General features: G+C 41.3%; 1 protein-coding gene across 5 annotated transcripts in view; it reads right to left on the reverse strand.

Annotated features, from left to right (window-relative positions):
* Positions 1-13,965, reverse strand: part of pde8b (phosphodiesterase 8B) — a 311,487-nt gene that overhangs the window by 14,597 nt on the left and 282,925 nt on the right. For all 5 annotated transcript variants that reach the window (XM_072547546.1, XM_072547538.1, XM_072547530.1 and 2 more), the window contains 4 exons: positions 13,130-13,294; positions 10,235-10,280; positions 7,202-7,273; positions 3,360-3,495 (listed from right to left, as the gene is read on the reverse strand). In XM_072547546.1, coding sequence (XP_072403647.1) covers positions 3,360-3,495; positions 7,202-7,273; positions 10,235-10,280; positions 13,130-13,294 — 419 coding nt within the window. The remainder of the gene's footprint in view (positions 1-3,359; positions 3,496-7,201; positions 7,274-10,234; positions 10,281-13,129; positions 13,295-13,965) is intronic.

Consider the following 13,965-nt stretch of genomic DNA (forward strand, 5'->3'; position numbering starts at 1 on the left):
GAGAAGGCAGTGGTGAGCCATCTTTTTGAAACCCTGCAGTCCATTTGGTGTCAGTACACCCACAATGGTGTTGGGGATGGAGTTCCAGGATTTTAAGGAATGGTGATATACTTCCAAGTCAGGATGGTGAGTGGCTTGGAGAGGAACTTGAAGGTGGTGGTCTATCCGCTGTCCTTGTCCTTCTAGATGGAAGTGGTCATGGGCTTGAGAGGTGATGTCTGAGGATCTTTGGTGAATTTCTGCAGTGCACCTTGTACATAGTACACACTGCTGCTACTGAGCATTGGTAGTGGAGGGACTGATGTTTCTGGGAGTGCTGCCAGCTGGAGGGAAGGCAAAGGGGACAGGACTGAGGGGAAATGGGAAGAATGGGAGTGGGGAATGCCCCAGTGGGATAGGAGGTTGAGGGGGATGGGATGAGAGAGGAGAGAGGACAGGGAATGGCAGGGAGGGTGAGAGAATAAGAAGGGGATAGAGGTGCTGGGAGGGAAGGGGGGGGCAGGGTTTGCCTTTGCCAGACACTCTGTATCTGATGGAAAATCAGTGGAGTTGAGAGAGGTGCTGAAAATCTTTCTGCCTTGCCCTCTGCATGACCTCCACTGCCCACATTAGCCAACCACCCTAACTACGCTGATCTGAACCCAGGGATTCGGTGAGGATCCTTGGTGAAGTTTGTGCAGTACTATAGGTACTGGTATGATCCTTATGGCATAGTAGAGTTGCCAGCCTCTGATTGATTTTTAGGGACAGAATTTCCTCCACTGGGGTCCTGAGTCAGGACTAAGGCCTGACAATGGAGAGGTAACTTCTGTCAGCCATGCGTCCACATTGAGTTTAACAGTCTCCAAAACAGACTATGCAGCAAACCTCAAAGACGGTGTGTCAATGGAGATTCATCTAATAAGGAAAACACTTACTTTCCCTGCCTACCTAAATCCAGAGATTAAGGTTCAGGTTGGTATAGCTTGTGTTCAGAGACACTCATAAATAAGTGCACATATTAAACCAGCAACAACAGTCCAGCTGCACAGACCAGGGGAACATTCCTGCAACTTGGTATATCATTAGCCTAGGGAGGGGGGTGGGGGTGCTTGATCAAACATTAAGGGACACAAGGACCTGTTCAGTTCGACAATAAGATCACCAAGACTACTACATAATGATGACTTGATTCCAAATTTCCATCAGCATCTGTTATGTCTTACATACCAAATAAAAGAGACTGGCTAATGTATCTCCTCGGCCCCATGTCACAGGAGAATATTTACATGTTGGACTCAAGGTTAATTTAAACTACAACTGTAATGTTGTAATTACTTTTTTCATTGTCTGCTTTTGTAGATTTTCTTGATTTTATAATTGGTACCAATAATTATCATATCTGACCTGAAAATGAACAGATATGTCAAATATCTGGATGCTCTGAATCTTCTGGGATAGTACATTTAGTTGGTGTCTAGATTGACCATTTTACACAGGCCCAGACTTTTATCATGACAGAGATCCTCTCTATCTCAATGAATTGCTTAAAATCCCTGAGAATTGCCCTCACATGTCTAGCCCTCACATGTGTAATTTCTCATTTTCATGGAGATGGGGTTGTGGATGTCCTGAGCTTTGTGCATGCCCAGTTCCCTGAGATATCTGGTCATTAAGATGGTCAACTACTGCCATTTGGATTGGATTTTGGCATTTCTGTTGTCTGGAACAAAAAGTGCACAGTGCAGATCAGGTCAGAGCAGTTGTGCTTCGGTGAATTTCATTTAGATGGTTTGTCAACTTTGGATGCGGTCCCAGGATACTTTAGGTAGCCTCTAGGGGGAGCTAGATGTTCTTATTGGGGAGAGAGTCTGATACCCTTTGACACATGAATGTGCTTAAAACATACGTAAAACTACTGGAACTGAAAAATATGTCAAAGTTATAGAAGAACTATCCAAAACTGTCAATCTAGAATACAAAGGATTGTCTTCATAAAACATTAGCTGAAGGAATTTTGATGTACTGATTTTTTAAAATCAATTACTTTTGAAAAAAAGTGACATAATTAATAGGCACAACCTTACTTTATGCTGTGGGCCTCCTTGGGTTTACCCATTATGTTAAATAGGTGAGGTAGGGGAGGTGGGGAAGGGGCAGACAGAGCAGGGCATGACTTGTCATAAATTTGCACTAAGTTGTGAGAGAGCTATAAATGTCTCAGGTGATAGATACACAGATGCAGGTCAGCATGGCCTATATAAAGGGTCGGAGCAGCGGGAGGGCCGTAGGTTGGTATAAGGGAAATGACTTGCAATGTGTGAGTGTGTAGAGAGACACGGGTGGCATGGAGACAACGAGGTGGCAGAGTTGGCACAGACAGTGTGTGAGGATAGTTTAGGCAAGAGCAAGTGTGAGTGGTGACTGGCTGGGAGGTAACCTGCCTTAAACTGATTTATATAATGCCTTTGCACAAAGATTGGCCTTACTCAGAAGCCGACAAGCCCAGTTTTCACAACCAGCAATCTCTGTCTGGAGTTGCTCTGCCCACCTCTTGAGGAATGCAAATCTGACATTCCAGGACACTTTTTTTTTCCCAGGGCTGGGTTTGCAGAGTGAGGAGTGAAAACTGGGCTTGTCGTATCTGGGATGGTCATTTCCAACTTCACAGTCCCAGTCATTTATATTTTTGCATTACTTTTCTGCTCTTTATGATGGAAGCAAATTGCATTGGGGTTAAATTAGCAGAAGTTTTGGTTTGTTTCTTACCCTCTCCACCCATGTCTAATTTATCTTTAATTTTAGAAACAAAATCTGCATTTATATTGTGTCTTGCATATCTTTAGAAATTTCCAAAGCATCTTAAAATCAATCAGTATTTTTGATGTGTAGTCACTGTTGTAATGCAGTGAAATGGCAGTTGATCTGGGAGCACAGTTTATTCCAAAGTGAATAAATGCATAGATGAGTTACTAGCGACACTGCACTTTCCCATAGAAACCCTCTTACTTTTTAGAAGCATATTTTACTTTATTTTGCAATGATAACTAGAGGAGTACAACACACTGAGATCAAGTCCATGCAGATTTTGAATGAAAAGGCAAACCAATTAATTAAATACTTCATTGAACCAAACAGTCCATAATTAAATACAAGCATATTGCTGAAATTAATTTATTGTACTCAGTTTCAGAAAATGAATGAATGAATAAATGAAGGTCAGAAAGAATACCTTGCTATTTCCCTTTAATTACTGCCAAATATTGAATGAAAAGATCAGACAGTATGAGTGTATTTCATGATCAACAGGTAATACAAAGTAAGCCAAAGAATCTCCTGAATTTAGTCATGGAGCAACACAATTCAATACTGGTACCCACCTTTTGTTGGTTCTAGATTCAAGCTCAAAAATATTAAAGTCCCAGCTTTCTTCATCTTCAAGCAAGTCTGCTATGTGAGGTGGCACATCGCTCAGGGCAACTGGCACGGCAATATGGCTGTAATTTTGCTGTAGGTCTGTCAGAATAAAGAAGAGCAACAACAGAGCACAAACCAATATAAAGTGTATTTATGTGAAGCACATTGCATGCGGAAACAGACATTTTTGTAGCAGTCAAGATTAGAGTGGTGCTGGAAAAGCACAGGAGGTCAGGCAGCATCCGAGGAGCAGGAAAATTGACATTTCGGGCAGGAGCCCTTCATCAGAAAAGGGATGCTGCCTGACCTGTTGTGCTTTTCCAGCACCACTCTAATCTTGATTCTAATCTCCAGCATCTGCAGTCCTCTCTTTTCCCATTTTTGTAGCAGTCCCCCATTCTGAACCATCCATTGGAGACAGGGCAGGTTGGATACTTTACTGGATGCTATTTTTGCAACAGTGCACAGGTGCTAACATAATAATATCAATTTATTGGTATCTATTACTAAGCCAGATTTATTCCTTCGAATGAGGACAACCGTCTTCTTCTTCTTTCCTTATCTCAAGCTTTTCAACATCATACATCTCCTCCCTGAGGTCAGACAGGCAGGCTCCATCCAGGGCTCTGGCACTGTCTTTCTGAAACCAGCTAACATGAATTGTGAGAACAACTCCATTGACACTTCTATTTGGTTTTCACTCACTTCCTATAAAGAGCATCAAGCATCCATCTAGGGAAAATTCCTGAATTAGCTGGAAAACACGGCTAGCTTTGTCAAACCTCTGTAATAAACACCCTTTCAGTTGTTTTCAATAGAAGTTTTAGACCAGTTGTTATTTAGCGGTTCACACTTACACTGTCTAACACCCCTTGGTCACCTGCAGAGACTTATTATTCTACTCTCCACTCACACCATTTGTACGATTGTTTGATCTTTCTGCCCTTGATCTCTCTGCCTATAAATTCTGTATCTGTGTGCTTCTCTCTCACTTCACCTGATGAAGGGGCAACACTCTGAAAGCTTGTGATTTCAAATAAACCTGTTGGACTATAACCTGTTGTTGTGTGATTTCTGTTTGCAGACTAGTGTAAGGAAATACCACTTATTCACACAGAAGTGTAATTCTCAGCTTATATCTGAACCAATTCTTGGGATAGAGTTCAAACCTGGATGAAAATTTTAACATCAGTAAGTTTTTAGAATTATTTCACATCACATGACTGGGTGGGCTAGTCCACCCCTAATTTCCCTTGAGAAGGTTGGGATGAACCATCCTCTTGAACCATGCAGTGTAGGTGCACCCACAGGGTTTTTAGGAAGGGGGTTTCAGGATTTTGTCCTGATTCTGACTGTCCTTTGATATCTTTGTTCACATGGAAAGTTTAAAAGTGATCCAGCAGATCACACAGGAGCTTGCAAACTTTCACTTGCAGGTGTTCAGTCTGCACTTGTTTTATATTGTTTCCAATCCTGTACTTGTGTGATGTAAAAACACTCTGACCAGATGGTTCTGCTGCTGCTCCTGTTCCACTAACACTAGCTACTTCTCCAGAATGTGACAGAAATCTCATTTAGGTGGGTTTCTGTCACATTTTATTTGCTTCCAGTCATTGAATCAATACAAACCCTACATATGAATAGCACATTCATGTTATGCGTTCCTGCTTTCAATGCTTACATTGCATAGGCCTAGAAGGTCACATCACTCAAAAAGAAAGCAGAGGTATAACCAGGCTGGATGGAAGTTTCTATAATGCACAGAATCTTTGACATTTGAAACAAGTTGTAACCTTAAGCATTGCATGCAGAATTATTGCAACAGTCAAACAAAGGGCTGGATGGATTCCTTGGTGTAAGATCTTTGTGGCAAATTGGAAATGTACCTCATCTGTTTTTAAAATCCACCTCTCTCAGACACTTATGTGACCGCCTATCGGAGGAAACACTGGGTGTCCCTGATCTGTTCACCAAAACAATTCTGAGCTTACACAGAGAGAGAAGATGAGTTGATTTTGAGGTTGCAGTAGGCCATTCCACTGTAGCTACGTCACAATTGAGCCCATTCCTGTCCTTGCCTGCTATTCATTCATGCACCTTTCAAACAGGACTCACTGAAAATGAATCCTGACCAACTTAAGTTTCCCTGACTTCAGGGACATGGAAGTGAATTGCAACATTTCTATCTTCACCTCAGTCTACTATTTAAAAACCATCCAAGGAAAAGCCCTGGCATATTTGCTGGTGCTGTAGCTCAGCTTCAAATTTAAAAGGGCATTTGCCCCAATTTTCTCTCATATCACCACCTGTCAGTGCTACATGTGTCTCAGTGTAGTTTTCACGATCAAGTTCTCCATGTACCCTGGTAAAGAAACACCAACCCATGGGGGCCTGGTCTTATTTGAAAACAATTAAGCAAATCAAACCCCAAACAAACAACATGTTATTCAGCTTCAGAAAAAAGTAAACTAAACCACATAAACAGATACAGGAAAACTCCTTGGATCGGCTCCTACTGCATGACATTCCTTGGAAAGCCGGGTTCCTGCTTCACTTCCTGTGGTGTATTGCTGTTGGGACCAGAGCAAGCCCTAAGGAATTTTCCAGTCGCAGACGTTTGTAGTGCAGGAGCAATTGGCCATCATTTAGAGGGTTTTTGGAATCATTTATAAGAGAAGTGATATGGAGAATTCCCAGAATGCCAGCATCCTGCTCATTTATAATCAACAGAAGGACAATCTTCACTGTTTATAGTGGATATGTCTGTCCTCATGTAACTATGAGTTGAAGAAATGTGGTGCTGGAAAAAGCACAGCAGGTCAGGCAGATTCTGAGGAGCAACAGAGTCAATATTTTGGGCAGGCCCCTTCTTCAGGGCTGCCTGAAACATTGACTCTCTTGCTCCTTGGATGCTGCCTGAGCTCTGTGCTTGTTCCAGCTCCACGCTTTATCAACTCTGACTCGCCAGCATCTGCAGTTCTAGCCTTCTCTTCACGTGATAACACCCACCTTGTACAGGTGCATTATAAAACCATCTAGGAGAAAGTGAGGACTGCAGATGCTGGAGATCAGAGCTGAAAATGTGTTGCTGGAAAAGCGCAGCATAAAACCATAAAAGGCAAGTTACCAACAATGTTTAATCAAATACAGGGAAGTTAATTTAATAATTAGCACTTCTAACTATTAGAAGTTGCATCTTGAATCCCATCACTGAATTAATTGCATTTAATGAGCACTGAACATCTGATACTTGAATACCTAATATCGTTTGAAATCACCTGGACTATTTAAATGGGTGAGTACTTAGTAAACTTTTTGTGCGCTGAGTGTAAGTGATACTTTTTAACTGAAACCTGGTAGCCACTAAGACTGCCTACTTCCACCTTGTAACAAGATGAGACATTGCTCCTACCTCAGTTCATCAGCTGTTAAAGCTCTCAGAACATGCCTTTGTTAACTCTGGATTTACCGTGTACTCACTGACCTAAGTTGGTTTTGTTCAAGCTATGTCTTGATTTTAAATTTTGTATAAAATCTAACATCTCCTAATCTGATTTTGCGTCAATTCCTGCTGTTTAATGTTCCTTTGATGCACCTTTGTCCTCCTTATTAGTCAAGGGCTGTATAAATGAAAGTCATTTCTGTTACGGTAGCTATAGTTGGCTAGTCCTTTTGCTTGACATGTTTAAGTGCAATATTGCCTGTTCAGTTAATAGTACACTGGAATGGAAAAATAAAGGCAACTGCTAGAAATTAACTTAAAAAAAATTGCAAATCTTGTCAGTAAAACATCTTTGTAAGGTACCTGGTTCTTCTTCAATCTGTCCATCCAGAGAAGTCCATAGTGGTACCTCTGACTTCTCAGTTTGACGGTAAGCTATTTAATGTAACAAAAACAGGGGAATGTAATCACATGTACAAGTTGATTGCATTATTCACTGTCATTCATTACCCAGCAACAACCACGTACATTGGCTATCTTGGCATAAAAGCCTTTGGAGAAGACTGATTTGTGGATCCAGTGATATGACTGAGATGGGAGTAGTGCACCATCTTTCTCCAGGTGCTTTACATCAGCTCCTGACCTCATTATGGACTTGGTTCAAAGTGGATTAAAATGTTCAATTCCAGAGGTGAGGTGAGAGTGACAGCTCTTGACATCAACACCAAATTTGACTGAGTATGGCTTCAGGATCCCCAGCAAAATTGAAATCAATGGGTATCAGGGGGCAAACTCTTCAGTGGTTGGAGTCATACCTGGCACATAGGAAGATGATCGTGGTTGTTGGAGGTCAGTCATCTCAGCTTCCAGGACATCTCTGCAGGAGTTCCTCAGGGTAGTCTCCTAGGCTCAACCATCTTCAGCTGCTTCATGAGGTCAGAGATGGGATATTTGCACAATGTTCAGCACCATTTGCAACTCCTCAGATATAAAAATAGACTGTGTTCAAATGCAACAAGATCTGGACGATAGCCAGACTTGGGGTGACAATTGGTAAGTAATATTTGCACCACACAAATTCCAGGCTATGACCATCTCCAATAAGAGTCAATGTAACCACTGCAAATCAAGCTTCTTGAGTGTTGTTGGGACTGCACACATCCAGGCAAATGGGGAGTATTCCAATCCATTCCTGACTTGTGTCTTGTAGATGGTGGGCAGGCTTTGAAGAGTAAGGAGGTGAGTTACTTGCCACAGTATTCCTAGTTTCTGACCTGTTCTTGTATCCAACATGCTTATGTGGTGACTGCAGTTGAGTTTCTGGTCATTGATAACTCCCAGGATGCTGAAAGTGGAGGATTCACTGGTAACCCTATTGAATGTCAAAGGCTGGTGGTTAGATTGTCCCTTATTAGTGATGAGCATTGCCTGACATTTGTGTGATGCAAAAGTTACTTGCCACTTGTCAGCCCAAGTCTTGTTAGATATTGTCCAGATCTTGTTGCATTTGAACATGGACTGCTTCGGTATCTGAGGAGTCCAGAATGGTGCTGAACATTATGCAATCATCAGCGAACATCCCCACTTCTGACCTTATGATAGAAGGAAGGTGCTGAAGATGTTTGGGCTGAGGACCTCCTGCAGAAATGTCCTGGAAGCTGGGATGACTGACCACCAAGAACCACAGCCATCTTCCTACATGTCAGGCATGACTCCAGCCACTGGAAAGTTTGCCCCCTAATATCTATTGATTCCAGTTTTGCTTGATTGTCACCACAGCTACAAGCATCCACTCCCTCCACCACTGACACTCAGTAGTAGGCAGCATGTATTATCTCCAAGATGTGCTGCAGAAATTCATCAAAGATCCTTAGAGTGCACCTTCCAAACACATGACCATTTCCATCTAGAAGGACAAGGGCAGTAGATTCATGGGAATACCACCACCTTCAAGTTCCCCTCCAAGCCACTCACGATTCTGACTTGGAAATATGTCATCATCTCTTCACTGTTGCTAGGTCAAAATTCCCTCCTTAAGGGCATTGTGGGTAAACCTACAACACGTGACTGCAGCAGTTCAAGAAGGCAATTTATCACCTTCTCAAGGGCAACTAGAGATGGACAATAAATGCTGGCCAGTCAACGATACCCATATCCCATGAATGAATAAAAATAACCTGGCAGTGTTTGGGTCAGTTAAGGTACAGGAGGGAGTCAGCCTGGCCCCAGAGAGAAGCAGACTTAGACCTGGTTACAGGGACCCCACTATGTACCTTCATCCAGCTCGAAAAAGAAAACAAATAATCATCGCTCTCTGTTTCCTATCCCATAGCCAATTTTGTATTTATGTTGCCTCAGTCCTTCTTTTTACCTTTAACAATAATTGGCAACTGTTTGAAAGGATACACTTGAAATCTGTCAGCCTTTTGATTAGCCCACAGTTCTTGGAGACAGACATCCATCTTGACACATTTGATCAACTATATTTAAATTAACCTAGAGAATTCGTTCACTCTGAATCAACTAGGTACTCAGCAACTTTTTCAAAAGAGTTATCAAAGCAATAACTCTAAGCATACAGTAAATGCATTCAATAGAGTTACATTTTTCTCTTTACTTCATTCAAATACAATAGACAATAGGTGCAGGTGTAGGCAATTCGGCCTTTTGAGCCAGCACCACCATTCATTATGATCATGGCTGATCATCTACCATCAATATCTGTTCCTGCCTTATCCCCATAACCCTTGATTCCACTATTTTTAAAAGCTCTATCCATCTCTTTCTTGAAAGTATCCAGAGACTTGGCCTCCACTACCTTCTGGGGCAGAGCATTCCATATATCCACCACTCTCTTGGTTGAAGACATTTCTCCTCAACTCTGTTCTAACCGGCCTACCTCTTATTTTTAAACAATCACCTGCAACCCAATTTCCTGTACACTTTCTGGAATTCAGTATGTGAGCATATGTTAAGAATAATGTACAAAATTTGCAATGCAACTTCAAAGGCCCTGCATAAATAGCCAAGCAGTTACTAAAACAGTATACGTAGCACACTGTCATCTGTTCCAGACGTGGAGTGCTCAGTTTCAATGTGAAATGCAGATGGAGCTCTAAGTTTGTATAATTTGCAGATTAGGAACTTCACATCTGAGTAACTAACATGATGGGTCACAGCAGATCTCTTGGGGAAGCAAAGGAATGGGCTACCAATTGAAAATATATATATATATTTATTAAAAATGTTTTAATATATTACAGTGGTGTCATATCCATGGTTAGAAAGTTTGGAAGGAAGGAACCAAAGATAGGTCATCATATTTCTGCAATTGCTGTACATTTACATTCCAATATTGTTGGCAAACCATAAAGAATAAATGCAAGTCAGACTTACTTTTAGAGAAAATGTATTCATTGCTGGACAATCTTCTTAACCCATCCTGAAACATCAAAAGGACAGTCTTACACTCTGTACCAATAAATTATTCTTAAAGCACAGCATCAAAACACACTCCAATAATTAATACTGTGACGGCCAAATCTTAAAATAGTATCAAGCTTAACACAAATTCCATTGAATCATTAGACTGTAGAAGGAGGTCATTCAACCCAACTGGCTCTCTAAACATTTTAACTTTGTGTTAACCTCTTGCTTTTACCCCGAAACTCCTACACATTGTTTCCATTTGTATAATCATCCAATGCCTTAACTGAATCTGTGTCCATTAGGTTCAGACAGTTCTTTCCAAACACAGACCAGTTCTTTTCTATCTTTCCAAAGCACTTCAGAACTGTGCCCTCTTATTCTAAATCCATTTATGGAAGGGGCAGTTTCTCCATTTCCACTCCATCAAAACTCCTCTTATTATTGAAAATTTCTATCAACTATACTCTCCAATCCTCTCCAAGTAAAATAATTCAAACTTTTCCAATCTCCCTCATAACCAAAGCATCTCATTCCTGTCAAACCTTTCTGCATTCTCTCCAGCGTATTGACGTCCTTGTTATAGTTTGGTGTGCAGAACTGTGCACAATACTCCTGTGGTCTAACCAATGTCTCATGCAAGTTAAACATAATCTCCCTGCTCTTGTATACTATGTCCTAATTATGAAGCCTAGAATACTGTACATTTTATGGATAGCCATCTCTACCCATTTTGCCATCTTTAATTACTTCGGTACATACACTTCCAGGTCCCAGCTCTTGTACACCCTTTAAAATAGCAGTCTCTATTTTGTACTTTCTCTTCATTTCCTTTGTACCAAAATGCATTATCTCACACATATTCACATTGAACTTCATCGGCCACCTTTCTGCCCAATGTACCAATGAGTAAACGCAATTTTGAAATTCTATACTGTCCTCCTCACAGTTTACAATTCTGCCAAGTTTTATGTCATCCACAAACTTTAAAATTGTCTACTACACATCAAGTTCTAGATAATTTCTATATTAAGGTACGGTAAGGGTCCCAATATTGACCCCACTATGTACCTTCATTCAGCTCGAAAAAGAAAACAAATAATCATCGCTCTCTGTTTCCTATCCCATAGCCAATTTTGTATTTATGTTGCCTCAGTCCTTCTTTTTACCTTTAACAATAATTGGCAACTGTTTGAAAGGATACACTTGAAAGTATTGAAGAATCTCATGTCAAGATTGAAGCCGATGGAATTTGTTCTTATACATGCAGGTTAGGTTTCAGTGGTACCACCCAAAAACACGAGGGTAGAAGATCCGCAGGAACACCATCACATACAAGGTCCCTCCAAGTTCTAGGACATTGTGGCTTGGAAAGATGTCAATGTTCTTTTACAGTTACTGGGTTAAAATGTTACATCTCTGTCTAACAGCATGGTGGGTGTGCCTACACCACATGGGCTGCAGCGACTTAGGGCAGTTAGGGATGGCCAATAAATACTAACTACCCTGGCGATGCACAGATCCCATGAAAGGATTTAAGAAGGGGAACAGAAATGGCTTTCCCACCAGGATGAACTTGACGAATTTAAACCATGGCTATGAGAGACTCAGCAAGGTAAGTTTTTAAAATACATTTTAAATTTCCTTTGCCAACAGGTCAAGTGTAAAGAGACCCATGGCCTTCCAGGGCTTGTCCCCACAATCCACTACTTATTTACTAATGGATATCATTCCCATCTGTTATGCACACTGGGAATTTAATGGCTTTGGCTAGAAATCAAAACCTGCCTGTGGAAATAAGGCCGTGGAAGTTGCAATCTCTCTGGGAATGGCGTGAGCTTGTTAGTTCTCCAAGCTGCTTGTAGATAATGATTGATCCCTATCATACAATCAGGATCTGCCTTACAGGGAGCGATAAGCTACATGGAGAGCTCATCAGGCTCCAGCTATCCCAGGAAAGCACTTACTTTAATGGCCACTTAGCTGTAGTGGCTATCTGTTGGCTGTTTCAAAAGATGAAGTTACCAAATGAAACCACTCAAACTCAACCACAGTCAATAAATCAACCACAAGGTGGTCATTCTCTATAGATGTTGTTACATGTGGCCTGTGTGGGTAATTCTCTGAATCCGTGCTTCTGGAAAGCAAACCTAAGCACATTTCCAATGTATATTTCCTGTAGATCATGTTCTGCATTGAAAACGAGTTGTTGAAAAATTACCTCTCACTTGTAAGGAACCCACAAACACCTGCCCTAACCCAGACAGCCCCCTTCAGTTTCTCCTCTGCTCCTCGTGGAGCTAGGAACTAACGCTTAGGTGCAGTTCACCCAAACGCTGCTTCTTCATGTGTGAGGCCTGGTGATGTGGAGTGATAAAGACATTCACCTGTGGGTCACTGTAGCTCAGATTAACCCTGGTCACACTCAAACACCCACAAATAAATGATTCGATATGCAGGACTGGCTTTGATTGTCTGAGCAAATCAGAGAGAAATCTTCATTCCCTTGTTGAGTCTCGGTTTTCTTGATTTCTTTGGCATCTCCTGGGGATGAGCTGAGGATGTTGTGAAGGATCTAATGTTTCAGCTCTATGAGCATGGGAGACTTGCTGGGCCATTTTTATGCCTGTCATTTTCACCCGTTTCTTTCAAGACGTTCTTTTCTGACTTATTGAGGTACAAATAAGAATAAGGATTTCTGCGTGATTTTCTTTCTTTCTAATCCAGGGCTAGAGAAGTCAACACTTCATGGTTTTATCAAATGTCATGTTACATCTGATGGCTTGATTCAGAAATGTGTACTCCAATAGTCAGTACAATAATGCAAAAATGTATGAGTCTGAAAGCTGTTCCTTACTAACTCACAGTCATGAGCCCTCCAACAAGATTATTAGTGTGAGGATCATCATCTTTATTGCCAAGCTGAGGTGAGTAGAGCTCAGTTGTTCGCAATATTTCCAGAACTCTGTCCAAGGCCTCAGCAACTGTTACTGGACTGTTCTCTTGGGCTGTGTTAATTATATTGATAACCTTTGAAAATGGAAAAGAAGGAAAAATATTACTTTTTTAAGAAGCCTCTATTGCATCTAAAATCAATAATGTGGGTGTACATAAAAGCTGTTTTTCTTCGAACCATGGATAAACATTTGCAGAGTATTTTTTACCAACTGATCTAATGTACTCCCAAAAGTCAATGCAATGGTAAAACTATATATTTCACCAGGGAGCCAATATGTTACCTTAATCCTTTGAACCACTATTCTTTATCATGTCAAGTTACTGGCATTCTATGGCATTGCTCTGCTGTGTCATCCCTGATTGTATCTGCTCAATGAGTGTTGAGGTTTTGGACAGATGACAAAGGATGGATGAAAGGATTTCCTATGGACAGGAAATTAGGTTGTTGAGCAACCTTGACCCATCCATTAACCCAACACCCCCACCGAACCCAACCCCTCTCGAAACCACCACCATCATTCAGACCCATGCCTCGGCTCCAAGAGACAGATCTCCTCATCTCAACGTGGAGTTGAGGTGCATTGTATGGGTTTTAAAAATGGTGGGTGGAACACAAATCTGTGAGATTAACCTCAGAGACTCTGCTGATGACCCTATGAAGAACAGGCATCGCAGTACATAGTTATTTTAATTTTAAGGGGGACTTTGGAAACAAAACTGAGATGAAGGGCACCTTCATTGCC

This window comes from Chiloscyllium punctatum, chromosome 2 (genome assembly GCF_047496795.1).
Source record: "Chiloscyllium punctatum isolate Juve2018m chromosome 2, sChiPun1.3, whole genome shotgun sequence".
NCBI classification, from domain to species: Eukaryota; Metazoa; Chordata; class Chondrichthyes; order Orectolobiformes; family Hemiscylliidae; genus Chiloscyllium; species Chiloscyllium punctatum.